Genomic DNA, 26,979 nt, shown 5'->3' with positions numbered 1-26,979 from the left:
TGGAAAATATTCCTATATTTATACATTTGAATTTATATGTACAGAAACATTTTAAAAATACAAATGTGCAAAATGTTATAACCGCCACTGCTGCTCCCTTATCCTCCAGGTCTCAAGCACTTGTGGGGTTGTTCCAAGGCCCCTGGCTGCTCCCGTTCACTCTAGAGGCGAGTTGGCTCCTCTTCACTCTCACTACAGTTCCCACAACAATCCTAAAGAAAGTTTGGAGAAGCGGAAGACAGGGAAAAGATGAAGAGGTGGGACAGAGGGAGCAGGGCAAAATGAGAAGCAGAGCTGCTGAGTCACAAATTTTGGGAGAAACATTACTTCTGCATATGCTGATGCATTTAAGTGATCCTTAATATAGCACAAAGGATCTTCCACCCAAATATGATCTAAACCAAACTAAGACTACCTGCTATCCCGATTGACTGAAATCTCATCAAGAGAAGGTCATGGTCTACTAAACCAAAGGCAGCCATTAAATCCAATGACACTGTCAAGACTAGGTGACCCCTATCCAGGGATTCCCAGATTGCCTCTGTGCTATGGCCTTTTTTAAACCCTAACAGTCTTGGGCGCACAATATTGGTCTTCTCTACAAAATCTACCAATTGTTTTTACACCACTTTTTCCTTTAATTTTGCTGGTAGGCATATCCTGCATAAGGGGATCTTTAATTTTTGCCTCCTCCCCATCCCCCCTTGCCAGACCAGCAACGCCTCTTGAAGTACCTTCCCCTTAAGAACAGCACCAATTTCCTCTCCCTCCGGCCTACCATCCTGTTTCCAGGTGGTCTAGCAGGTTTTTAGGGAAGGAGCGATACTGGCTCTGGCCTCTAAATGGTACAATGGTGGAGTAGGACTAATCTAGAGTATTTCAGAACAGAGAAAGCTTTCTTCTGATGTCGCCTGTTATCTGAACCTCACTTGATACGACAACAGCTCTCCTATGTCACACTGAGGCAGAGCATTTAAGATTCAAGCCAGGGCTTGCCCAGGCCGAATGACATCAAGATAGTGCGTGTCTAAGAGACAACTACAAAAACCAATACCTGTCGGCTGAACAGCCGCTGCAACAGTCCCTTCTTTGGCTGTGGGGGTGGTTGACCTCTCCAGTCGAGATCTGGTGGCACACTGCCATCTGCAGCCAACACATTTAGTTCTTTGAAACATTCTGTTTCAATCATCTAAACAAAAAAGAAAAACAAATGCTTACTCTCTCTCTTTAATCCTGCAACTCCCATGCATCCTGATTCTTTCCATCATGCTCAAGGACAGCCTGGCTGGTTTCTGCAGCCTACTTTACTTAACTGGCTTTTTAAAATACAGAGAAAGTCATCAGAAGATTGGCAAGAGGCACAGATGCACTGTCGTACTGTGAGCTAGCCCTTTGCTGGGGGAGATGCCAGTGTAGCACAGTGTCGCAGTCAGGCAGAGAGGAGAGAAGCACTGATGTAGCCCTGCTTTTTCTACTTTGGCCAAAAGCTGCCCTATAGGATGCCGAAGGCCACCTACCTCATTCTGCCATGGAATAGATACACTTCCCGTAGCAAACTTCTGGTAGAAGTCCTTGTCTTTGGCCTCAAGTTCCACCCCCTTCACTGTGGAGAACTGCTCAATATCCAGTACATCCTTACAGTATATGGCCTGTGGCTGTGCAGAGGAGATGTGTCATAAGAACATAAGATGTGGCAAAGTGGCTCAGAGCAAAGGTCCATCAAGCTCTGCATCTGGGCTCTTACACTGGCCATTTCAGCTCCAGCACTTACATCGGGTTTGAAGGGAGGATCCAGCATTCCTGCTTCCAGTCTCTTGAAGTTCAAGTGTCTGAATACAGGATGCTCCTTCACTTCCTGGGCACCTCGCCCTCTACATCCCAGACGCTCCGTTGGGTCTTTGCACAAGAGCTGTGAACACAGGAGGAAACATTAATGGCCTGCAGGATTAACTACATAACTGCCAAAAAATCACACTATAATTCTCTGATTGCTGCACTGCTTTAAAACCTTACAGGCACAGTCCAGACCAGAGACCTACAGGGCATAGGATGACATTAAGAGGTGATAGGCTCAGGAGCAAATCTAAGGAAATACTTTTTTACAGAAAGGGTGGTGGATGCGTGGAACAGTCTCCCGGAGGAGGTGGTGGAGACAAGAGACTGTCTGAATTCAAGAAAGCCTGGGATCTCTTAGAGAGAGGAAGAGATAATGGTTACTGCGGATGGGCAGACTGGATGGGCCATTTGGCCTTTATCTGCTGTCATGTTTCTATGTTAAACCTTTTCAGTCTTAAGCTGACAGTTTTCTAAGATGAAGAATGGAGAGGTGCCAGTTCCTACCATAGAACAAAGGCAGCGGGAGTCTGTGCAGAATTTGGCAGAGTAATCCTCCTGCACCTCCTTCACCAGGCGCTCCACCTCCTCTCTCTTCATCTTCTTCTTCCTTTGTTGAAAGGGGGACTGGCCCTCAATCATTTCATACAGCAGACAGCCAAGTGCCCACCAGTCAGGGCTGAATGTGTACCTTTCATTCTTGATCACCTCTGGAGCTGCAGGAGAAAAAATAGCCAGCGTCAGCAGACAGAAAAAAAAAAGTGAAGATCATCAACCCTATTCACTGCTCTTTCAGCTCAGTCAGTCCAAGTGGGCATGTTGAGGAGCAACTGACTAAGCCGAATACTCCTGCTGCAATGTGAGCCTTCAAAGAAAGGGCTCTGCACTTACCCATATATCCCACTGTGCCCACCCTGCCTTTGATATTTCGCCCTTCTGGAATGTGTATGGCCAGTCCAAGATCAGAGATCCGGATGTGACCTGTGGAAGGAGTCACAAGAAGACTGGATAATCAGTTCTCACACTTCATTAGAAACCCGTTTACAAGCTGAACGTGCTCACGCAGGGCATTCTAGCTCACTCTCAGTATCAGAGGCTCACCATGGTCATCCAGCAAGATGTTTTCAGGCTTCAGATCCCTGGGCAAAGGAGACAAAGTGGAAAAATGGATGTTTCCAGCATAAGAAAGGAAATACTGAACCACAAGACTACAGAAACTACTTTCTTTCGCTCTTTTGAACTATGCTCAAACAATCCTGTATATGGAGTGTGTGAGGGTGGTTAAGTTTGAAGCATGTTTTACATGCAAAATTAAGGCATTTAAAAAGATCAGTTGCAGTGGTACAAAAAGTACACTCATGGACCGTGTGTGCGTATTTAAGCGGTCTGATTATGTCTTCCTTCTCCTATCTGGATTTTAGCAATTACTGAAAACATATTTGTTTGATAAATGTGTATAATAATTTGTCAATTTTATTGAATTTCTGATTTTGATAATGTAAATTTGATGTACCATCGCTGTGTTTGTGCAGTTTCTTTCTTGTTGTAAACCACATTGAACTGCGAGGTATTGTGGTCTACAAATAAAGTTATTATTATTATTATTATGTTAAGGGGACCGGCAGGTAAACATTCCAAGAGGTGTATTTGTGACGTACATATGTATTTTATAAAATAGATCTACACCATTTTTGGAGCAGTTGAACAATTTGTACTCTGGGGATCGGATCTGGGAGCTTATTTTTTCAAAATGGTACACAGGCATTTATGTTGCTTTTCTAGAATGGGCTTAAGACAGACACTTTTTTGGACTTCTCACCTAGAAGACCTAAGAGAAAAATTAGAACCCATAAGTTCAAAGAGCACAGTACATAGTATAGGAAGACTGAGTGGAAGAGGCCGTTCTCAGCCTTGAGCAAATCAGTGAATTTTACAAGGACTAATATGGGCAATATTCTACATTTCCAAAATATTATTTTACCTATATTTCTGAACATAAAGAGTCTTATTTGGATTTTCATGCCTCTAAGGGTTTCTCTTATAAAGGAGGAGTGCAAATCTATTGAAACACAGAGCAAAGTAAAAAGACACCCATGAGCAAATTGCCAAAACCTAATGAAATGGGCCTAAAAACAAGCACATATACTTATACAGACAATACTAAGTTGTCCAAAACACGGAATAGCTCCCTGCTTGAGTGCTGGTGTTATACCAAAGCAATGCTCCTCCTGTTCAGATGGACGTGATGGTTCCAGCACCCAGGATTTCGGGACAGGCTCCATTACCTGTACACAATTCTTTCTTGATGGAGGTCTTGCAAGCCACAGCAGATCTCAGCAGCATAGAATATGGCTCGATTCATATCAAACCCTTCTTCTCCCATGTGGTAAATGTGGAATTTGAGGTCTCCTCCATTCATCAGCGTCAAAACTAGATATAGTGCCTCTTTACTTTCATAGGCATATGCCAAACTAACCTGCAGAAAGGTGATAGCATCATTCATCATGAAACGGCAGCAGATGGCAACATATTACTTCTCTTAAGAACTTCCAAAGTTCTGAAATTCAACAGCATGGACAAGAATACAATCCAGATAAAACAGACAATACTGTAAAGCTTTACATTGTTAATGAACCATTTGACCAGCTGAGAGTAAAGGAAAGAAAATTAGTAGGTAAGAAAGAATATCAAGCCTTTGACCCTTTTCCTTTCTTCTTCCCTTTTCCTTTTCCTCCCCTCACTCCTAGCTGTCTTGTCTGTTGTTGTTTTGTTTTTGTTTTTTAATTGATTTGTTATATGTCAAATAAAACTGAACCATAAAGCTGAAACTAGAGGAACATAAACCCTAGGCTCCCCAGATAATTTATTTATTTATTCACTAACTTTTCTATACCATTCTCTCAGGGGGCTCAGAATGGTTTACATAAATTTATTCAGAAACTCCTGGTCTGTCCTGGTGGGCTCACAATCTATCTAATGTACCTGGGACAATGGGGGAATTAAGTGACTGGCCCAGGGTCACAAGGAGCAGTGTGGGTTTGAACCCACACAACCTTAGGGTGCTGAGGCTGTAGCTCTAATCCCTGCGCCACACTCTCAAACATAGTAGGGTAGCAAACATTGTCCGACAGAGAGGGCAAAACATAGTTAAAGCTTAGAATGGTGAGCATAGTATGGCAAAACATAGCATGACACGACTTGGCAAAATTGGTAAGGCAAGCGTTCCTATCCCAAGCACTTTATCGATAGTTAGGGCATCTCCTTTCCAGCATTAGCCACATAAAAACAAAGGCATTATATGGACAAATATTTGCAAAATTATCTTCATGTGTTTGTATAGGACAAATATGAAAAATCATCACCTGAATCTGCAAAATAGGAAAGTTCCCTCTGCAATGAAAATTAAAGGATCTTCCAGAAGTGGCTCAGAAACACTTTTGTCTAAATAAAGATGCAATTAACTGAACTTGCACTTGTGCTGGCTGCTTATATTCTGAGGGTTTCATGTCTACAGCAGCACACTGCAATTTCACAGCCTCATTTTTCAAGAAGAGGCCTTGAGATGTGGATTCACTGCAGGGACTACCTCGGAACTGAAGCAGCAGCTCCACTAGCTAACTGCTAGTCCTCTTTCTATTCCTTCCAACCTGGCAGTCTTTGTTGAGCCAGAATTCAATTCAAACTATACTGTCTACTCTTCAAAGTAATTAACGGCACTGCACCTGCCTATCTAAACAATCGCCTAAATCGTAACCTTCCAACCAGAACAAGAACACTGACACCATTCTCATACCCACCACTCAAAGGCACTAATCGCAAAAAGCTATATGATAACCTCCTAGCAACGCATGCAGCAAAACTCGAACCCTCCATCACCAGATTGTTAACCACAACATCTGACCTCAAAGCATTCCGTAAAGAAATCAAAACACTTCTGTTCAAAAAGTATATACAATCTATCTAATCTCCCTCTCCTCTTCCCCTCTTACGCCGACCATGCTCTGCTCACTCCCTGGCACCATACCCTCAATCGACCAATTAATAACCCCCCCCCCAAAAATGCCAATAAAGCTGCCTGAAACCTAAATTATCCTACCGAAACCGACTATCTACCAATGTAAGGAAACAGAATACTTGCTATGTAATGTAACCTGATTTATCTTCCAATGTTATTAAGTCTATACCCTCAATCTGTATTCTCCAATGTAATGTACACTCCTGGAAATGTCCAGTTCTCTTCTTATGTAATCCGCTTTGAATCACAATGTACAAACGGAATAAAAATCACTAATGTAATGTAATGTAATGTAATATTCCCCATCTCTCTATGGATTCTTCAAGCTCTGAGTTTCCTACTAGAGAATGACACAGTGACAGAATTCATCACTGTTCATGTCCCCGTGGATAACCACAGGAACCATCCCCGTGTAATTCTTTAAAGAGAGAGGGAAGAATTTGAGTGTGAACGGGCACAACCACTGACCCCTCAAGCCTTGCATTGAAGAATGCTGGTGTATAAGTACTGAGGTTGAGATAGACACGAAAGAATGACACAGGATGGTTTCCTGTGGTTATCCGCAGGGACAGGAACGGCGATGAATTCTGTCACCCTGTCATTCTCTATTTCCTAAGTCTTTATTTAATTCCCCACCTGCATACAGCAATTCAAAACATGAAGCCAGAAGTAAGACAGTCCTAGCATCACAGCTCCCATCAACAGTCTGCATCCTTGAAAAGATTCTTAGCACAATGTACTTACTACAAACCTGCTGTTCACCTTCTCCAGGATGCACTTCTCATTCAGAGTCATGGATTCTCCTTTCCGTTTCTTGATGCGTTTCTTCTCTAGCTTCTTACAAGCGTACATCTTACCTGTTGCTCGTACCTGGCAAGCACACACCTGTGGTACAGAGGCAGAAACAATCCAGGGTCAAAAAATACTGCAGAAAATAGACACCATTGGTATAGGTCCAGATCAGGGATTATGCTGGAACACCACACACAGATCATTCACCTCCCAGCAACAGATATGTCTTTTTCTCAGGAGCACGTAAACAGCAATATTTCCAGGGCTGTGAAGATATTGGCTAACTGCTGTTCATTTCTGCGAGGGAAAAATACATCTCTCTCACGTCTTGCCAAGAACCTTAACACAGCTGTTTAAGCACTATAGGTAATTCTCAGCAAGGTGATCACTCCAAGTGAAGTATGGCGAAGAGGAGACAGAAGAATCCAGACTGGTCACCCACTGCCCAGAAAGACAAGCAGCTCAGTTTAGCTTTAGCACTAATGCTGAAGGCAGGGCAGATGCTTCACTTGTGAGTCATGTTGAGCCTGTTCTTGGACCCAGTGCAGGATACAGACCACAGAAAATGAAAAAGGTTAAGACTAGAACTTGAAGGTAAAAAGGAGAAAGAACTACTAACACTGTTATGCCATAAACCTTGCTTTTAGGTCTACAGAGGATATAAATTTAGTTAGTTAGTTAGTTCAATTTATATCCCATCTTCTCCGAGGAGCCCAGAATGGGTTACATGGGAACACAGATAAGAGTTAACAACAAGGAACAGAAGAGAAGACAAAGGCCCACCAAAAACCGGAAGAGCACAAATATCGCAGGGAAAGCTTTAAAAGGCAACCGAAAGAAATTTAAGGTATCTGAGTGATATTACTGAAAAAAAGCTGAGAGAAGATGAAGACAATCATTGAAAAGATCTGGACAGGAGAACCAGAGAGTGCAACTTCATTAAATTATAAAGATGGATGCTTTGTCACCCCCAACATTAAGATCCAGCAAAAACTATTTCAGGCAGAATCTTCTCCTCACCTCACCAAAGCCACCTTTCCCCAAGATTCGGTACAGTCGGAAGTTGTTCTTACACACTGGCTGCCTACGAGCAAAACAAAAATCAGAGGCTCAACAGAAAACTAAATTAAAGGAAGATTGGTTACTGAATAGGCATTTTCTGACGAGCCTAACAAGTCACACACGTGGGTCATGCGGCCCTCTCATGTCTAGGCTTACACACAATTAGAAGTAAGCAAATTTCCTCTCAGAAGCAGATTTAATTGAACCAAAGCCCACTAGACATGACAGCTAAGGGCAGTCTTCAAAAAAACAGGTTGGAGGCAATATTTAGCCAGCAGAGGTACGATTTTCAAAAAAACAAACACTGGCCACTAAGAATATAAGTAATGCCTCTGCTGGGTCAGACCTGAGGTCCATCGTGTCCAGCAGTCCGCTCACGCAGCAGCCCAACAGGTCCAGGACCTATGCAGTAATCCTCTATCTATATCCCTCTATCCCCTTTTCCAGCAGGAAATTGTCCAATCCTTTCTTGAACCCCAGTACCGTACTCTGCCCTATTACGCTCTCTGGAAGCGCATTCCAGGTGTCCACCACACGTTGGGTAAAGAAGAACTTCCTAGCATTCATTTTGAATCTGTCCCCTTTCAACTTTTCTGAATGCCCTCTTGTTCTTTTATTATTCAAAAGTTTGAAGAATCTGTCCCTCTCTACTCTCTCTATGCCCTTCATGATCTTGTAAGCCTCTATCATATCTCCTCTAAGTCTACTAGCTCAATTAGACCCAGATACGTATTCAGGACTTTTGCAGAGATACAGAAATGCTTCAAAGCTAGTCCACGTTCAGACCTTTCTACAGCATGAACAAAGGACGAGGGAGACCAAGTCAAACAAGGGAGATGCTGGCGGAGGAGGTGCAGACACCGATGACAGTTCTTGGCTGGGGCAATGCACCAGGTTTTTTCCAGGAACACAGCTCTGGTTGCCAAGTATCACTGCTGAATGAAGATGGAAACTTCTGGAGGCTCTAAATGCTGTCTTCATGACATACCTAGCTGATTAAAAAATCAAACCAAGGTCCCTCTATATGTCAATATACAGCAGTATCACAGAGCCAGTGGACCACACCCTTTAAAAAACCCAAAATGTTACTGAATGAACCTGTAGTTTTATTAGGAGATATTCACCTGTTCAACAGTAACAAAACACAATTATAAAATCAACTTTAGTGAGGAAGAAGTTGGGCTCTGCCTTCCAAAGAGGCATAGAGTAATGAAAGGCCCAGAACCAAAAATAAAAGCTTTACCTTTCAAATTTACCCCCACCCCCCTCCCTTTTACAAAGCTGTATTAGGTTTTTTTATCGCTGGCCACAGCAGTATTACCTCCAACACTCACAGGAATTCTATGACCATCTGAGCTAACACGAAAAGTTAAGGAGTCTTAATGTTATCTGGGTTTTAACTTGTCACAGTTTGATTGCTGAATGTTTAATTGATAAGATGTCTGTCTATTGTTTGTTCATATCCATGCGACTAAAGGGCGATTAGTATATTATATGTGCAACCAATATGCTAACTGCATAATTTTATGCGATATATAAATTTTTAAATAAATAAAATCTGCCTTTAACGTGCTTGTTAAACCAGTTCCAGCCAGATGAGATGCACCAGGGAGAAACCTAGGCCAATCAGAGCCTCAGGCTATTGCACTGGGGAGGAAAAGGCCCATCATTTTAAAGAGGTAGGCCTGCTGGCCGGAAGGAGTAGGCATCCCTCCGGCCAGCCATCTAAGGTACGGTAAGGGGGAGAGGGCAGGGGTTGTTGGAGGCATGGGGGGGAGGGTTGCTTGAAGGCGAGAGAGAGTGGACATGTCTCCCGCTGTTAGTTGGAGGGTTGCTCGACTTCAGTGGCTCGATTTGTTGTTGGGTTGTTTTGGGGGGTTTTTTTTTGGGGGGGGGTTGGGGGATGCGTTTATTTTGTGCATGTGCCCTTCCCTATCACCAGTGATGGGCACATGCAAATTTAGCAAATCTTCACCACTCTCTGCCAACTTCATTTGCATGAGCGTTTTTGGGAGAATGACTTATTTTAAAACTACTACTATAATGGCTACAATAGTGGCCCGTCGGTTTTTAACATGAATTTGAGAATCTAGCCCCTAGTGCCAAAAATCAGTGCTATGCACCTAAATCCCCACTCCATCCTAAATTTATCTGTTGCCACCCATTTTTTAGCAGCCTGAAATTAAGAGCCCAGAAAAACTATGAGCATATAACAAAGTCAGTGTTCTGAAGACAGCAGGACAAATCATCACTCACAGGTGACATCGCAGAGAGCCTGGCATGAGATACTATATTCCAGTTGTTCCCACCACTGTTCCCTCTAAGCTGAGCAGGAGTTCTCCTCAGTGTGGGGTGCTGTTTCATTATCACATGTTCAGTACTGAGGGACAGGTGGGAACCTGCCTGACCCATGGGGACTGAAAACACCATATTGAAGCAACACCTCCACACACACTGCCAGCAATGCATTGGCAGTCTCACTGCTCAGCTTAGAGGGAACAGTGGTTTCCCTCCGTCAGAGTTATGCCAAACCATGTCAGTTCATTACAAGCATCTGGCCTATCCAGTCTTCTTATTAATACCATCTACTCATTCTAGCCTTTCCTCTCCATCTGAGATCTTATGTGCTTCTCCCAAGCTTTCTTGAATTCTGAGATTCTTTTTTTCTACCACTTGCACCAGGACCACAAGATGAAAACAAGGACAAGCCCTTCCTCTCTTTGGACAGTGACCAATCCTGAGGGCTCTAGGTCAAAGGTGATGGAGACCATTTGATTCCACTGCAGCCCCAGCTTGCTGAACTGGTTTGAACAGCCTCTCCTCCTGCTTTTCTCTAAATTCCTCTCTGACATATAACAACAAACTACAATGAGGTTGCGGTCAGGTCTCAGGCACAGGTACCAACTATGAGTATCTGTTTTAATGCTGCTGACGGGGTCTTAGAAGTGCCACAGCTGCAAGTATAAAGCTTTGGACATGCAAGCTAAGGCAGTTATATTTATTTATTCATTCAGTTTTCTATCCCGTTCTCTTAGGGGAGCTCATAACAGTTTACATGAATTTATTCAGGTACTCAAGCATTTTTCCCTGTCTGTCCTGAATGGCTCTCAATCTATCTAATGTCCCTGGGGCAATGGTGGGATTAAGTGACTTGTTCAGGGTCACAGGGAACAGCGTGGGATTTGAACCCACAACCTCAGGGTGCCGAGGCTGTAGCTTTAACCACTGCACCACATATGGAAATAAAATGTCACCAAGAGGAACTTGGTTGCAAAGGGATAAATATTCATCTGGGCCAACAAAGAAACCGATTTATTAAGGTGTGAGTTTGAGAACCAGAGACCATTTTGGCAGATACAGTTCAGGAGCTGAATAAATGCACAGAAGGTGGAATGTCTGGATGAGTTCACAAAGCATCGAAATGCAGATAATCGAGTATAAAGTCAGTGTTAAAAGTACACAGCAAATATCGGCCGTCATCTTCCTTTCCCCTTCATGAACATTTTCCCACCTTTTGATGAAGTAGATATATCAATGGTTATATGTCTGGCATATAATCAAGCACAGGAAAAGGTTTCAGGAGGAGCAGAAACAGAGAGAGATGAATAGCAAGTGTTAGCCAGTATGACTGTAAAGAACCACACGGCAGCACCTCAGTCTGCAATAATTATGGACAGTATTCATCACGCTTTACAGATTAGTCTTCAGGAACAAGCATTCATTTCAGCGTTTAGTTAGTTCTTACCTTGGATGATACAATATTTTATTATTTTGCTTTTCCCAAATATAATTCCAGGGTGTCACGAGTAGATTGCATAAGGAATGATTCCAATCACATGCGTTTGGGGAGTCTTCACCTTGAAACCCAGGTATCTGCTTGCTCTTTGCACACAGTATGTGAGCACAGCTTCACTAAATAGCCTTTGATACATACTCGTAACCTTCAGAGCCATAGTTCAGGATTTGTAAAAATACCAGAGCACAATCCCTCACGGACATAGCAAGTATTACCTTTCCAGCCATTTCCACTGCAGGAAGCGGTTGAAGTAGACGCTGTCAAGATAATCTGCAAAGGGAGCCACACTCAAGTAGTCACGGATCAGCCTAGTTAGGGGGAGATGGTGGGAAAAAAAACCCTTCAATGTAAGGCCTGTCCATTCACTAACCAGAAATCCAAATAAAAACATAAGAACAAAGGTCCATCAAGCCCAGTATCCTGTTTTCAACAGTGGCCAACCCAGGTCCAAAGTACCTGGCAGAAACCCAAAGATTAGCAACATTCCACAGCTGAGATCGTGATATGGTGCCATTGTGGCACCGGTGTGAGTGCTTTAGGGCAATTGTTAGGTGAGGGCAAACAGAGCAGCTGCCCTGGGCCCCATAGCTCCAGGGGTTCCTCGCGGTCTGGGCATTTCTTCCTCCAGTTGGACCATCTCCCTCCCTCCCCTTCACCTTCGCGGTCACCTTTCCATTTCAAAATTGATGTTTTCTTTTTCAGACGGGATCTGGGATCGATGACAACCGTTCTCTTGCAAGCGGCTGCTCGGCCCAAAACTTCCCCTCTGATGCAGCTTCCTGTTTCCACCTTGTATGTGATGATTTTAAGGGGGCCAAACAGATTGAAAAGGTGACGGCGAAAACTAGAAGGATGCTACGGTGCATAGGGAGAGGTATGTTCAGTAGGAAAAAGGAGGTTTTGATGCCCTGTTTAAGACTTTCATGAGACCTCATTTAGAATATTGTGTACAATTCTGGAAGCCGCATCTTCAAAAAGATATAAAAAGGATGGAGTCGGTCCAGAGGAAGGATATTAAAATGGTGTGTGGCCTTCGTGATAAGGTATATGGGGATTGAGATTTAAAGATCTCAGTATGTATACTGTGGAGAAAAGCAGGAGAGGGGAGATATGATAGAGACAGTTAAATTCAATAAACAAATTGTTATTAGCCAAATGGTGGGGATACCTCAAAGAAAGCCTATTATGATGACACATCTAGTTACTTGTGAAACCATTGGGGTAGTTTACACAATACTCTGTCCTTGTGATTTATGCTACATAGGGTATACCACACGGAGTCTAAAAACGAGACTATTTGAGCACCGTTCAAACATCACACATAAAAGACAAGTGGATGTACTCACACGAAATTGCGTTGAAAAAAATCATTCCTTTGAGGAGTTTAGGTGCTTTGTATTCGACCACATTCCTCTTACAGCTCGTCGTGGTGACGTGAAGACGTTGCTGTATCAAAGTGAACAGCGATCCATTTTCTTTTTAAAGACCATCTGGCCTAATGGACTGAATCAGAAAGTAGAATGGTGTGCCTTTTATTAGTTTTGCGATGTTTGAAAGAGTGTCTCAATGAATAAAGTTTAATGGAAGTGACATTATGAAACCGGAAGTATAAATCCGAGTGCCAGGAGAGAATGTGAATTTCCCTGACGCAGCCATTGATTGGCGAAACAAGAGCCTTGGTGGACGGTAACATTCAGTTCCTTATCTTCATCCAGCATGAGAATTGCTAAAGCAGGAAGATCTATTCGCTGTAAGGAACATGATACGCTCCTAGTGACATCTACGAAGATAAGTGAACTGTGTTTCTTATTCTTTTTCTTGGTTCCCTGTGCACAGTGGTGGCTTTGTTCCCGTTTTGAAAAACTACATTTGAAAATTTGTGGAGTTTTTTGCCTATGATACAGAGCAGGACTGGCTTAAAAACTCATTGGGTTGCAGTCCGTACATTGTTGATAGTTGAGGCTTTTTCTTCACCGAGTATAAATGGTTTTCATGGGGTATCCCCACCACTTGGCTAATAACAGTTTGATTGTTTATTGAATTTATATTTTGTTATAACAACTTGTATTCTTGAGAGACATTTAAATACCTACGTGGTTTAAATGCACATGAGACGAGTCTCTATCATTTGAGAGGAAACTCTGGAATATGGGGCGTAGGACAATGGTGAATGGGGTTAGACTTAGAAGTAACCTCAGAAAATACTTTTTCACAGAAAGGGTGGTGAATGAACAGGCTCCTGGTGGAGGCGATGTAAATAAAAAAAGTGTATCTGAATTCAAGACAGCTTGGGATAAGGAAGAAGAGGAAATAGTAGATGGCATGGATTGGCAGACTAGACAAGCCGTATGGCCTTTATCTGACTTCATGTCCAATGCCTTTAAAAAACTAGATACAATGTACTGAATGGTGCTTCATTTCTGTTGCCTTCCAGTCTTCAAATAGTGCTAGATTTTAGAGAGAGAGTACAGATTAGGTACAGTCCCCTCGTTCTGTTGACATACAAGCATATATGCATACTCGTAAAACTGCCTTAGCATGTAAATGCAAGGGGTATACACATGGGCAAAGCATGGATGGGACACGGGATTTTTGTGTCTTAAGAAGAGCGATGTTCATGTGAAATTTTGAAGAATTTTAGGGTGTTGGTGATTTTTTTCTCAAGTTAAGTGACTCTTCTTTTTACATGAATGATGGCTTGGACATATTTTTTTGTTCTGAGACTTGATATGCAATTCAAAAACAAGTTATGACCAATGACTGAACACCGTCACTCACTTAGAACATTCTTTGAAGAGTTCCTTGCAGGCCTCCTGCTCCAGCCTTTCGGAACATACACCAGTCATCTGAGGAGGCACCAAAGACATGTAATCTTCACACTGCGAGAAAAAGACAAGCGTCATTTGTACACAGCATCAAACCTTCCATCTGTTTCTACTTCTGCCTTAGACTCGATCAGTCCCAACCCATTAATTCAACTCTAACCCTTCTCATGTCCCCAATATGTCCCAATTAGAGGCAATAGCTAGCTAGCTAGTTAGAGCAGCAGCCTCAGATATAAACTTTGATTGTAAGCCTTCTGCTTAACAGGAAATATGAGACAACCTGATAATTAAATGAATTGATAATTAACCATCAAGCCAATATTTTCTAAACAAAACTGTTTTAATTGCTCTTCTAAATGACAGAGTAAATATCTAATTTCAATAGGAAGGGAATCCCACACTAAAATAATTCTATACACGAATGAGGAGTTAGCATGTTTACGAGAACTAATCCCTTTGGCTGTCAGAAGACTTAACCTCATCCGGTTCCTAAGATAATAGCGAGAGTTACCACGAGATGTTAAAACAGAACCCACTAAATAGGCTGGAGTTGTACCATATAATATTTTGAAAATATTCATTACAGATCTTAAAATTTTATATGAGTTTCAATCAAGCGCCATTTCAACTGAACCAAGAAAAAAAGAGTTTCTCAATCAAATCTGTTAGCAGAAAAGATAAGTCTAACAGCTGTATTCTGAATTGTCTGAAGTTGTCCTTACATGTGAAAAAATTCTTCATATAATTTTCCACTTCACTACTCCATCAGTACAGAATTTCAGGCCTTGCCCCCCCCAAAGTGATCTACAGTGAAATACTACCTACAGAGGAGTTCAAATATGTATTGATCAGATGCTGTCCACAGTCCTTTCGTTTCTCATCTGGAGTCACTTCATATTCAGCCTGTATTAAGGAAGAATGTGAAAAAAAAGTAAAGATAACTCCTACAACCCCTTGAGGCATCTGAGCTGGGAACAAAGAGGGGAGAAGGCAATATCTGAAGATCAACGATGCTGGCAATAGTGATACATCAGAGAGACCAAGTTGGTTGCTAGCTGGAGAAAAAGCTCCAGAGCTCAACACCCTACTCTACCTGTATAAATACTAAAATAATAATAATAATTACGGAAGGGAGGGGAAGAGTGTTTCAGCACCATGCCAAGATGCCCACACTGTGTAGAAGGAGGCAGGGGGAGCGCATGGAAAGCAGACCAATCTTTTTACGCAATGAGAAATGCAAAGAAAAACTTCTGAATTTTAACTGCCTTTGATTTCTTCTATCAATTTCAATCCACATCATTTCAAGAATCTCCATAAAGTTAACCTGAAAAGTAACAAAAAAAAAGAGTTGACTTGTTTTCTGAAAATTCTTCCCTTACTTACTACAGCATCCAGGAACTTAACACATCGTGATAGCTCAGGCTGCGTTTCACAGAAATGACGGAAGAGCTTTTGCCCAATCGGCTGCCGCTCACACAGGGTCTGGTAATCTCTCTCTGTTAAAATACAATTACAACAGGTTTTTATGGGTTGGGAAAAAAAAATGGATGCCAGCGGAGCCTGCCCTAATGTCATGGATGGTTACTGCAAAATTAGAAACCAGATATTACAAACTCAGACAAGCATTTAATATTAAGCTATAATTTTTAAGAGAATACCGGAAAAAGACAAGGATCTGAAGCTCTTCCCCACACCTGATGATCTGAATGCAGCAGACAGCTGAAAACAGACGCAAGCATCACAATAGAAAACATGTAGGAAACAACTTTCCAACAGAGTGCATCACACCATAGCTTTTTAGCAGTCTCTGACACTAACATGCCGGGTTTTAAAACAGTGCAGTCACTTTACTGGCACCCCTGGACCAAGTGCCTGACGCGGGCAGCAAGTTCGTAATGCTGCTTGCACAGGGAAAATTAAAGAGATATGAGGGAAGGGGAGGAGCACATGTGCACGGCGAGGTGGGGTCGGGAAGGAGCAGGGGAAGCAGAGAGGAGGATACCCAAGGCGGACCACCCCCTCCTCTTACTATGCCCCTGATAAGAAGGGTTGCTGTTGAACTCCCCTGCACTCACCCATGGCAGATCGGAGGTCCTCGCAGAGGCTTATGTGGGGAAACTGCAGCATTTGACGCCATTTCTTGCTCTTCCCTTTCCTGTTCCCTTCACCACCTACAAAAGAAAAACGAGATTGCAAAAGTCTAGATTTACAACACAGCCAGAGCTATACATAAGAACACAAGAGGGGGCAGGTCTTCGCCAAAACGTCCTGGCAATCACAGCCAGCTGGGCTTTTAGTCCACCCAGTTAATATGCAAGAGACAGGACAATGCTGCAAATTTCTCTCCGTTTCTTCCCTCCTGAGCCAAACCCACCCCCACCTGCGGGACTAAAACTTTCATCTGAAGGAGGAATGGATGAAGGTGAAAGGGGATAGATTCAGAAATAACCTCAGAAAATACCTTTTCATGGAAATTGTGGTGTATCTGAATTCAAGACAGCTTGGGACAAATACGTTGGATCCCTGGAGGGGATTGTAGATGGCGTGGATAGGCAGGCTAGATAGAAATATTAAGGCAAAGAAAGACCCTATAGCCTAGAGGTCTTCACTAATTTTTAAGCGAGGGCCATTTTGGGTCCAAAAGGGCTGAAAGCCAACAAAAATCTTCCTACTTCCTATTGACATATTTCTATCACTAAATAGAAAATAAAATCATTTTTCCTACCTTTGTTGTCTGGTGATTTTATTTTTCTACTCATCTTTTCCCAGTCTGGTTGTACTTCCTTCTGTCTGTACTCTTAACTCTGCTTTGAGGGTTTTCTTATCCATTTGCTGTTTTTTCTCTCCTTCACTTTCTGTCCTACATCCATCTTTGGCATTAAGTTTTAACATTCAACTTTCTTCCAGTGTTCTGCTTCCTTCTCAAATCTATCTACTTTTCCATGTGTTCCCTTCCTTTCTATTCATGTGCACTCTCCTCCATCCCTCCCTCTGCCTTCCCCTCCATCCATGTAAGCTGTGTGCCATCTCTTCCCTCTTCTCCACTATTTTCATCTATTCATAAACATAATTTCTTTCATCTCTCTTCCCTTCTCATCCCTGGGCACCCTCACTCTGCCCTTCCCCTCCATCCCTGTGTACCATCTCCTCCCTCTCTTTCCCTCTCCCATGGTCTAACATCTGTCTTCCCCCCTCCTATGGTCTGGCATCTCTCGCCCTTCCTTCCCCTTCTGTGGTCTGACATCTCTATAATAATAATAATAACAGTTTATATACCACAAGGCTGTAAAGTTCTATGTGGTTTACAATAGTTAAAAATACAACAAATTGAATAAAACTAAAAAGGTAAAAGCCAATAACTAAAAACCCTAAAAAGATCTATCCGCGAAGGTGGTATGTACAGAAGATAAAGATGCGTTGGCTCAGCTGATTACTAGAGACACAAGTGGTTGATTCTTCTGTTCTCCTCCATGGACAGTTTGCTCTGTTATAGCCTATTTTGTGAGATGGCTTTTGTTTTCCTGTTATGCTATTGATTGCACTAACAATAAAAATTATTTTTTAAAAAAAAAGATCTGATTATTGCCTGATAAAATTCTACAAATCAGCTACCTAAGTATTTCAAAAACAGATATGTTTTTAGATGTCTCCTAAATTCCCCATAAGTATCAGTATGAAGAAACAATTGCTCTAGATCTTTGCCCCATAATGCTGCCTGATATGAAAAAAGATATTGATGATGTTTTTTAAGTTTACATCCTCTAACCGGCGGAAAAACAAAATTCAGGTGTGAGCTTCTCTTATGTTTGTTGGTTGCAAAAGATAAAAGCTCAGTTATGTATTTAGGAGCTAAACCAAATAAAACCTTAAAACAAAAACAACCAACTTAAACTTCACACGCACCTCCATCGGCAACCAGTGCAGCACTCAATAGAAAGGTGTTACATGATCGTATTTCTTCAACCTGAAAATTAACCTGACCGCCCTATTTTGCACTATTCGCAATCGCTGCATATTCTTCTGAAAAATTGCTAAGTAGGCAATATTGCAGTAATCAAGTTGACTTCCTTCAGCCCCCCTACCTTAGCCTGTAATCTCTCCCTTCTCTTTCCCTTGGCCTGGTCTGGAATCTGTCTCTCCTTTCCTCCCTCTCCAGTGGTCTGACACCTCTCTTTCCCTTCCCTCCTCTCCTTTCTGTGGTTTGGTATCTCTTTTCCCTCCTTCCCTTTCATCCCCTTGTCTAGCATCTCTCTCCTTCCCTCCCCCTCCCGTGATCTGGCATCTCTATCTGTCCCTTTCCTTTCCATTCTTCCCCTGAAGGTTTCACATCTTATGTTCCCTTTCTTTCCTATCCACACAGTCCAGCATCTCTCTATTACCCTCCACGTATCTCTCTTCCCTCCTTCCCTTTCATCACCTTGTCTGGCATTTTTCTCTTTCCCTCCCCCCTCCTGTGGTCCGGAATCTTTATTCCCCCTCCTTCCGTTTCTTCCTCTAGAGGTCTGGCATCTTTCTTTCTCTTTCCTCCCCATCCCCGCTATCCAGCATCTCTCTATTACCCTCCCCATATTTCTTTCCCTTCCTTCCCTTGCATCCCCTTGTCTGGCACCTCTCTCTCCTTCCATCCCCCCTCCTGTAGTCTGGCATTTCTGTCTTCGCTTTCCCTTTCTTCCCCTGGAGATCTGGCATCTTTCTTTACCTTTCCTTCTCATCCCTGCTTCCTCTTTCCTACCCATCTCTGCAGTCTAGCATCTCATTCCCAGCAATGCTGCTCTAGTACTCTTTGGGCCGCTGGCTCTGTGAGTGATGGCCCGAAAGCTTTCTCTTTGTTACTGCTTCCTGTCCCCACATAGGTGGGAAGCAGTAGCAGAGAGAAAGCTTCACTCATACTGCCGGTGGCCTAAAGAGGAAGAGCAGAACTGCTGAGAACGAGAATGGTGAGCAAGCACTAGATCTCATCGGGGGAGGGGTGGTGGTGGTGGAGAGGGACTCCAGATAGGTACATGGGATGTCAAGTAGGAATGGAGGAGTAGCCTAGTGGGTAGGACTGCAGCCTCAGCACCTCAAGGTTGCAGGTTCAAGCCGAACACTGGGCAAGTCACTTAACATTTCATTGCCCCAGGTACATTAGTCAGACTGTGAGTCCGCCGGGACAGACAGGGAGAAACACTTGAGTACCTGAATATAAACTGCTTAGTTTATAAGTAGTGTAAAGGTCTCCATGGGCCACCGTTGAAGACCACTGATATAGCTTCTGTTTGTTTTGAAAAGGAACTATAGTCTAAAGCAAGTCTAAACCAAAAAAAGATGCTATTACTAAGGAAACTCCAGCCTACCAACAAGTCTTATTTACTCTCACAGTGAGTCCTGTGATAACACAATGTGCACCCAGGGATGTACCAGCTTGTGCTTTAAATAAGGTGACTCAATCAGAGTGCTTTAACTTCAAAAGCAATAGTTTCAACTGAGCTAAAAAAATGTGTTTGCTTTATTATGGAACAGGCTTGAAGGTCAACCTTTAGACCTGCTCTTACCAACACAATTTTGAGGACCTCAGAGCCAGACAGATTTTCAGGATATCTTCTATGACTTTGTATCAGGTAAAATGTTTACTCTTTAGAAAACTAAGGTCAAGTTTTTGTCACACATCTTTACTGTGGATATCCTGAAAACCTGACAGTCAAACATGAAGACTGCTTCAGACTAACTTAATACATGTGTGACTTAACATTATAAAGACCTGGTTCTTCATCAAATCAGTAAAGAAAAAGCTAATACTCCTGAGAAAAAAATCTCTCCAGAATATTTGTTGCCCACCTGCTTCTTTTAGGTATCAACTTGCTATAGTTATCCAGAGCTTCTCCCTGCCAGTTTTCCTTCCATATTACCTTGCTAACTTAAAAAAAGCCAAAAGACTTGAATCTTTCTGTCCTGGCCCACTATCACCCAGTTCCAAACTTATGTTTTCTTTCCAAAATCACTGAAAAAGTTGTGTTTCTCCAACTAAATCATTTCACAGAACAGATTTCAGCCCTTCACCCTCATCCATCTATTCTAGATTTAGACCCAACTGCAGTATGGAAACAATTATAACATCAGTTCTGAGTGATGTCCATTCCAACTTGGATAACCATCGGATAACCCTCGCTATCTCTCAACACCAGTCAGCAGCATTTGACCTTGTTGATCACTCACTCCTCTTATCCTGACATTCAGATTTAGGCTTGACGGGTATAGCGTTGCAGTGGTTCCAATCTTTTCTTCAAGATCGATCTTTTCCAGTTGCCACCCCTTCCTCTGCATTGCTCTATCCTCTCTCCTTTATTATTTAATTTGTTCCTAAGCCTGTAAGCAACTCATCCAATAATTTGCAATTTCATTTCATGCTTATGTTGTTGACATTCTCCTTCTGTATCATATCCAACAAACCTCAATGTTAGATCTTTACGAATTTGCTTAGACAGGATTGCTATATGGTTGACAGATAATCAGTTAATTCTCAATCCGAAAAATGACAGCTGCTTGTGTTTGGGGAACCACCATGTTTGATCGAGGAGTTGATTTGAGAGATTGACTGTGACTTCACATCCTGAGGCAGCTTATAATTAGCGAAACGCTGGCCACCGTCGATGTGTGGTGTCTTTCTGTTTACTCAATAGAATTTGGCTTTTCAAATCATTTTCAGATCATAGGGGTCCTGATACAAGGCAGAGTATATCCCACTTGCATTGCACAAGGCTTTTCTCTATTGAAATATTATTGAGGAGGTTTTTTATGCCAGTGACTTTATTACACCCTGTAAAACTCCACCTGTTTTCAACCTGAGTTTCTCAGTTTGGTGGAGGGGGGGATCTGAGGCTTTTACCTCCTCTTAATAATTTTCACAGAAGCGTTGCTGATGTGCGAATTGTGGGTTTTTCTGCCTTGTTTTGGAACTCTATGCCTGTGGAATGTTTAGTACTTCTCTTTGTGGACTCTGCAGATCTTTCATGAGTAGTTGTGCTGTGCTGTAAACCAGGTCGAAAGTGTAGTGAGATTATATTGTTTGGTTTTTCGAGGGGCTTGTGTTGGAGCTGCTTGTTGACTTACAGGATCTTTATCTCACCCAAATTCCGTTTTATATCTCTTAGGCATAACTATTATTCCAGTTGACATTGTACTACTCGAAAGGATCCAGAGAAGAGTGACTAAAATGGTTAAGGGGCTAGAGGAGTTGCTGTACAGTGAGAGATTAGAGAAACTGGACCTCTTCTCCCCTGAAAAGAGGAGACTGAGAGGGGACATGATCGAAACATTTTAAGATAATGAAGGGAATAGACTTAGTAGATAAAGATAGGTTGTTCACCCTCTCCAAGGTACAGAGAACGAGAAGGCATTCTCTAAAGTTAAAAGGGGATAGATTCCGTACAAACGTAAGGAAGTTCTTCACCCAGAGAGTGATAGAAATCTAGAATGCTCTTCCGGAGGCTGTTATAGGAGAAAACACCCTCCAGGGATTTAAGACAAAGTTAGACAAATTCCTGCTGAACCAGAACCTAAGCAGGTAAGGCTAGACTCAATTAGAGCACTGGTCTTTGACCTAAGGGCCGCCGCAGGAGCGGACTGCTGGGCACGATGGACCACTGGTCTGACCCAGCAACGGCAATTCTTATGTTCTTATGACTCATTCCATTACCTAGGAATTATTTTTGATCAATTATCCTTTGCTCCTCAGGTTTCAGCTCTAAATAGAGCAGGTATCTTCACACTGCATCAACTATATACGGTCTGTAATTTGTTTGATCACAGTTTCTTTCATTCTCTCTTACTTGCCCTTTTTATGACTAGACTCGATTACTGCAATATTGTTTATTCTGGTCTCTCTCATTCCCTTCGGAAAAATCTTCAAACCAGACAGAATTCTGCCATCCGTTTGCTCTGTTATTCTGATCGATCTGTGCATATGACACCTCTGCTCAAGGAACATCACCGATTACCAGTCGAATTTAGGATTAAGTTCAAGATTTTGCTTCTAGTCTTCAAAGCCTTCCGTATGGAGGACATCTTCCTCGTTACATTCCTTAAAACATGGCTAATTCAACAGGTTTACCCTGGCTGAGAACCAGGTTACTCTGGTCTGGACAACTCACCCGTTTCCCTACTGACCTATTTATGGCTTTTATGTCTGCTGTCAAATGTTGCTACTTTGGTTGGTCAGTATGAATAGTAGGTTTCCTATTGAATTTTGTATATCCTTTCCTTATGGATCTTGTTTTAGAACAATACACCACTTTCTCCTGTTTTGACAGCTAAATGCAGTGTAGTAACTCTATAACAGATATAAAACCTATTAAAATTACAACTAGGTCAACAAATTACAGTTTCCTCTTTTTTTCTAAAGCAAGACTAGTTTCTACTTAAGAAATATTCTCTTTCCTGTGGAACACCCTCCGTGTTGAAATTCAGATGGAAATGATCTGAATTTTTGTAAATTACTTAGAATTTGTTAAACACCCATAATTTATGTTTAATACTTTCATCATTTGCTACTGTAATACTTTAATTTGGTTGCTCTGTTTTGATTCTATCTTGTCTGCTTTGTTGTTCTTCTGGATTTCTCTTATGTTGTTTTAATTTATTGTAAACTGTTCAATGCCACTGGTTTGATGCAGTATATAAGATTTGCTATGTTATGTTATGCACAGCTGTGAAATGCAGAATTCTCCTTCTGTGTAGAGTTCTTTGCTTTGTGAATTCTGCATGAGGTTAGCAGCAGCATTGGTACTGGTCTACATATCTTGAAGAAAAAGGACTGTAGCCACAGATGTTGGACCGCTCTGGGCCTAGAAGGGAGGAAACTGCAGACATGAATGTCTGTGAGAGAACAGATCAGCTCAAACAACCAGAGCTGGAAAGTTGCTAAACAGAGGGTAGAAGCGAAAATCAGCTAGTGCTCTTCCTGCCAAACCCAACTTATTTGCTCTTTGTGTGTGTGTGTGGGGGGGGGGGGGGTAAGGGGGATGGGCGGGGACAACAAGGTAGCAGAATAGCAGAAGCAGATACAGGCCAGGAAGCAGATGCACCAGCAGAGGAAGATGACACACTGCAGCCCTACCTTTCATCATATCTTCAACCAAACATTATTGAAAGAAAAGCATCAAGGCGAGGTGATAATCAAGTCAGGCCCCCCTTTATGAGAAAGATCTAGGGTCTACAACTTGTTTGGCCTGAGTTTTCTCCTTGCTGCAAGATGTCCACACAAGATCTGCTAAGCAGTGGAATATTTGCAGAGATAGTCAGAAACAATTTTGTACAATGCTCACTAAATTTCATATCATTACTCTCCGCCCTCCTTAACTCCTTTTGGCCAAAGCCAGCAGCTGTCATCTCCTGTGCACTGCTTCCCCCACCTCATGCACCTTTTCCTCCTTTGCTGACCAGCAGCACTCATCTCTCATGTCCTCCTCCACCCTCCTCTATGAGTTGTCATCTCATGTGCACCTCCCAGCAAGGGGCTTTGCAGACAGGTCGATAGCTCTCCTCTCTTTCTTCCCAAGCCAGGATATTTTACCCCCTATGTATGTGCACAAGTTTCAGAACCCATGTATTTGTACATGTTCCCACCAGCTGCCCCCTTTTCTTACCTACACAGCAAGAGAAGCTTGCTGATACCAATAATAGGAAAAAGGAACTAGAAGCTAACAAGGAGACATAGAAGTGAGCTGGGGTTGAGGCTAGAGTTAGCAAAAAGGGATCTTACGCTTTAAAAAGGTGCTTCTAAATAGTTCCGGGACTGGGGATTCAGTGGGGTAGCCATGCCAGGGCCTGGGTCTCCCTCACTGTGGGTTTAGGTGACTCAAAAATTGCAGCAGTGTCTGCAATGGCTGATGGGGATCCCCAAAGCCTGCCAGCAGAAAAGGTCCTCCGCCAGTGTCCTGGAAGTCCGTTTCATGGACCACTATTGTGATGCACTAACCCAAACACCCCACTCCAATGCGGCAGTGGCGGCAGCCCATAGAAACAGCTGCTGGTGGGGGCTTGGGGAAAGGAAGGGGAAAAGTTTTAGGGCCCCCCCTTCAAATTTAAAGGTTTTGCTGAGTGACTGGGATCAAGCAATGTATGCATGGGCAAAAGCAGAATCAAGAAACCACTAGAAACCCAATCAGTCTGTCTTCCAAATTGTAAAAGAAAACAAACACATAAAAAAGAGCTGAAAGAGGAGGCAGAAACACAAATTTCTAATTGAAAAAAATCCACCTTTTCAGTCTGTGGAATGTACAAAGCGACAATTTTATGTTCATTGTAAATTGTCTTGACAAAAATAGTCAATCCAGTGGAACCCTAAACAAAGATTTTTCTGCATAACCTTCTTGCCCCCTTCAGCTAGGCAGTAAAAGCACCATTGTAACGAGCTCAGAAGAGCGGACATTTCTTTGGGGCAGAGGCGCTAAGTCGGGTTTTCAGGATTTTCCCAATGAACATGGAATTATAAGCTGACCGAGAGTGAGGCTGACGGGTTCATTTTTAATTTCGTTGGGCTGGTTTAATTTTGCTATTTTTTTCCAGCTTTTATTTTTAGGATTTTTCTTTGGGGTTTTCCCTTCTGTTGTGCCTTTTACATACCTATAGTATTGAATTTATTGTATTATGTTTTCCCTCTTCCTTCTCCTTTATAGGTAAATGTAAGTAATTATTTCTTTCATAGGTACTAGATTTTTGGCCATTCCATAAGTCAATTGAATTGTTTTGTCCCCCCAGCGTTTCCCACTTTTTTAAGAAGCCGATGCCAGTGGCTCCTTTTCTATTTCAGTTGGATTTCTACCCCTGTATCCTGTCAGTTTTTCTGATTTGCCCTTTTTATGAATGTATACAAGCGATAGCCTCAAAGGTTCATTGCGGCCCCGGGAATCCCACTAAGAGCGCTTTGTCAGCAGCAAAATCTCCATTTCTGGACCTTGTGCAGCTTCGCGCCACTTATCGGACTCCGAGGGCAGCAGGGCGCCTCCTAGCGGTGGAAGGCAGGCCGGCGCAGGCGCAGGCAGCCCTTAAGCCGGCCCCCACCCCGGTGCCGCCAAAAGCAAAGCACGCGCCGCCGCCGCTCACCTTCGCGCGCCTTCAGCAGCACCGTGTTCGCTACGATGTTCTCCAGCTCCATGACAGAGGCGCGCGCGCTCCCTCGCAGCCGAGCAACCCAGCGCGCGGACGCGCCCCCCCAGAGAAGCAGCCAATCGAGAGAGCCGGCCGGCCCCAAAGCGGAAGCCCCCGTCTCATTGCTCGGAAGTGGCAGCGGCCTTTAGGATGGATTTTTTGCCCCTTAGCCCTTATGCTATTCCTACGCTGTAAAGTTAGTTGATAACCACTTTGAGCACTACTATGCAAAACCAGATGGTTTAAATTATATTATCAAAATGTATGTGCAACGTATTGTGAATGGTATTTAGTAGCAGGGACTCATTCATACCACATTTACAAAAATTATTATTGACATCACACCATCGATATGGAAAATGATAAAACAACGGAGAAAAATAAACCTCAATGAACCCACTCACATCATCACTGATTTATGAAAAAAAAAAAACTCCGTGTACATTTAAATAAATAGTTTCCATTCATACAAAGTTTTCATGTTTTTCAAAGATTTTTTTCAGTGTGAGCAATATAAGCAAAGTCCAATATACTGGAACATATCAAAAGGATGAACAGGCTCCCAAACTGACTAAAATATTAGCAAGGGCTACAGCTCAACTTTACTGATATAAGCGGTTGTTAAGGCATGGGGTCTAGTACAATAGTAAGAGAGAAAACATCCACTCATCTGAAGGTGTGAAGTGACTCAAAAAACTCTCAATTCGATTGTAATTCCTAATACATTTACGGTAGTTAAATTATATTATAACATTTTATTGAAGAAATGCAACAAATACATAATAATATAATACACTAAAATAGTCATTACATTTAAATTTACCATATTAACTGCTAATGAATGTTTCTTTAATTTTATTTCTTATATAACGCTATACCGTGAGGTTCAAATTACCTAACACATCTCTCAATATATTCCCTCAATTTCCAACCCCCTTTATCCTCTATCCCCCCATTGCTTTATTATTACAACATTATAATAAATGAATTAACTAGAAATACAGTTCAAGTAATTGAACACATATTAAAATCATCCTTCCTATTTCCCCCCCTACCCTAGAATGAAAGGTGATATGAAATACCACATGTACATTCTCTCCAAACATATCCTGTAATAATTTTAGGCAAGTGATGAATAGCTTGACTGAAACAGGAACATCATTACATTGATTAAAAAATTTTAAATCCTTTTGTGTACACCCAATGATTTGACTCATATAATGTTGTACTTGTACATATCCATACAATGACCCTGAACCACTTCCAACAATTAAGGATAGTTCTGGAAATCTATGTAATCTCCCAGACTCATCTAAAAGCTGAGCAATAAATTTAACCCCTTTATTTGCCCAATATGTAAAAGTAACATTAGTCATACCCAGAGAAAAAATCACTATTTCCTTGAATAGGCAAAAAATCTGTAACAAATTGATGAAATTCCCATAATTTCAATAATTTATTCCATACTGATCTTAATGGAATCAGAATAGAATTACCTTTTAAATAATCTGGCAATCTTGAACTTGGCA

The 26,979-nt window shown here is 42.2% G+C and overlaps 1 protein-coding gene across 6 annotated transcripts; it reads right to left on the bottom strand.

Annotated features, from left to right (window-relative positions):
- Positions 1-25,498, bottom strand: GRK6 (G protein-coupled receptor kinase 6). Of its 6 annotated transcripts, XM_033927633.1 has the most exons (16): positions 25,406-25,498; positions 16,399-16,494; positions 15,707-15,819; positions 15,149-15,226; positions 14,277-14,377; positions 11,714-11,806; positions 7,661-7,724; positions 6,593-6,733; positions 4,119-4,309; positions 2,935-2,972; positions 2,725-2,814; positions 2,341-2,549; positions 1,772-1,909; positions 1,518-1,655; positions 1,055-1,189; positions 1-212 (listed from the first exon to the last, which is right to left on the bottom strand). In XM_033927633.1, the coding sequence occupies exons 1-16, from the start codon at positions 25,455-25,457 to the stop codon at positions 162-164; spliced, it is 1,728 nt and encodes a 575-aa protein (XP_033783524.1). In that variant the 5' UTR covers positions 25,458-25,498; the 3' UTR covers positions 1-161. The 6 variants fall into 6 exon arrangements, with proteins under 6 accessions (XP_033783524.1, XP_033783525.1, XP_033783526.1 ...); XM_033927634.1 differs by lacking the exon at positions 11,714-11,806; XM_033927635.1 differs by lacking the exons at positions 16,399-16,494; positions 25,406-25,498 and having other exon boundaries at positions 15,145-15,226; positions 15,707-15,741.
- Positions 25,499-26,979: the final 1,481 nt, after the last annotated feature.

The sequence above is a fragment of the Geotrypetes seraphini genome, chromosome 18 (assembly GCF_902459505.1).
Source record: "Geotrypetes seraphini chromosome 18, aGeoSer1.1, whole genome shotgun sequence".
In the NCBI taxonomy this organism is placed as follows: Eukaryota; Metazoa; Chordata; class Amphibia; order Gymnophiona; family Dermophiidae; genus Geotrypetes; species Geotrypetes seraphini.
This window is presented reverse-complemented; position numbering and strand designations above follow the sequence as displayed.

What these genes read in the sequence shown, in the direction of transcription:
- GRK6 (XM_033927633.1), bottom strand. Translation starts at nt 25,457, where the DNA reads ATGGAGCTGGAGAACATCGTAGCGAACACGGTGCTGCTGAAGGCGCGC. An exon ending in ATACATATTTGAACTCCTCT is followed by an intron (nt 14,378 to 15,148) that starts GTAGGTAGTATT and finishes TTTTTCTCGCAG; the next exon opens with TGTGAAGATTACATGTCTTT. An exon ending in CAGTGGAAATGGCTGGAAAG is followed by an intron (nt 7,725 to 11,713) that starts GTAATACTTGCT and finishes TTTTGCTCGTAG; the next exon opens with GCAGCCAGTGTGTAAGAACA.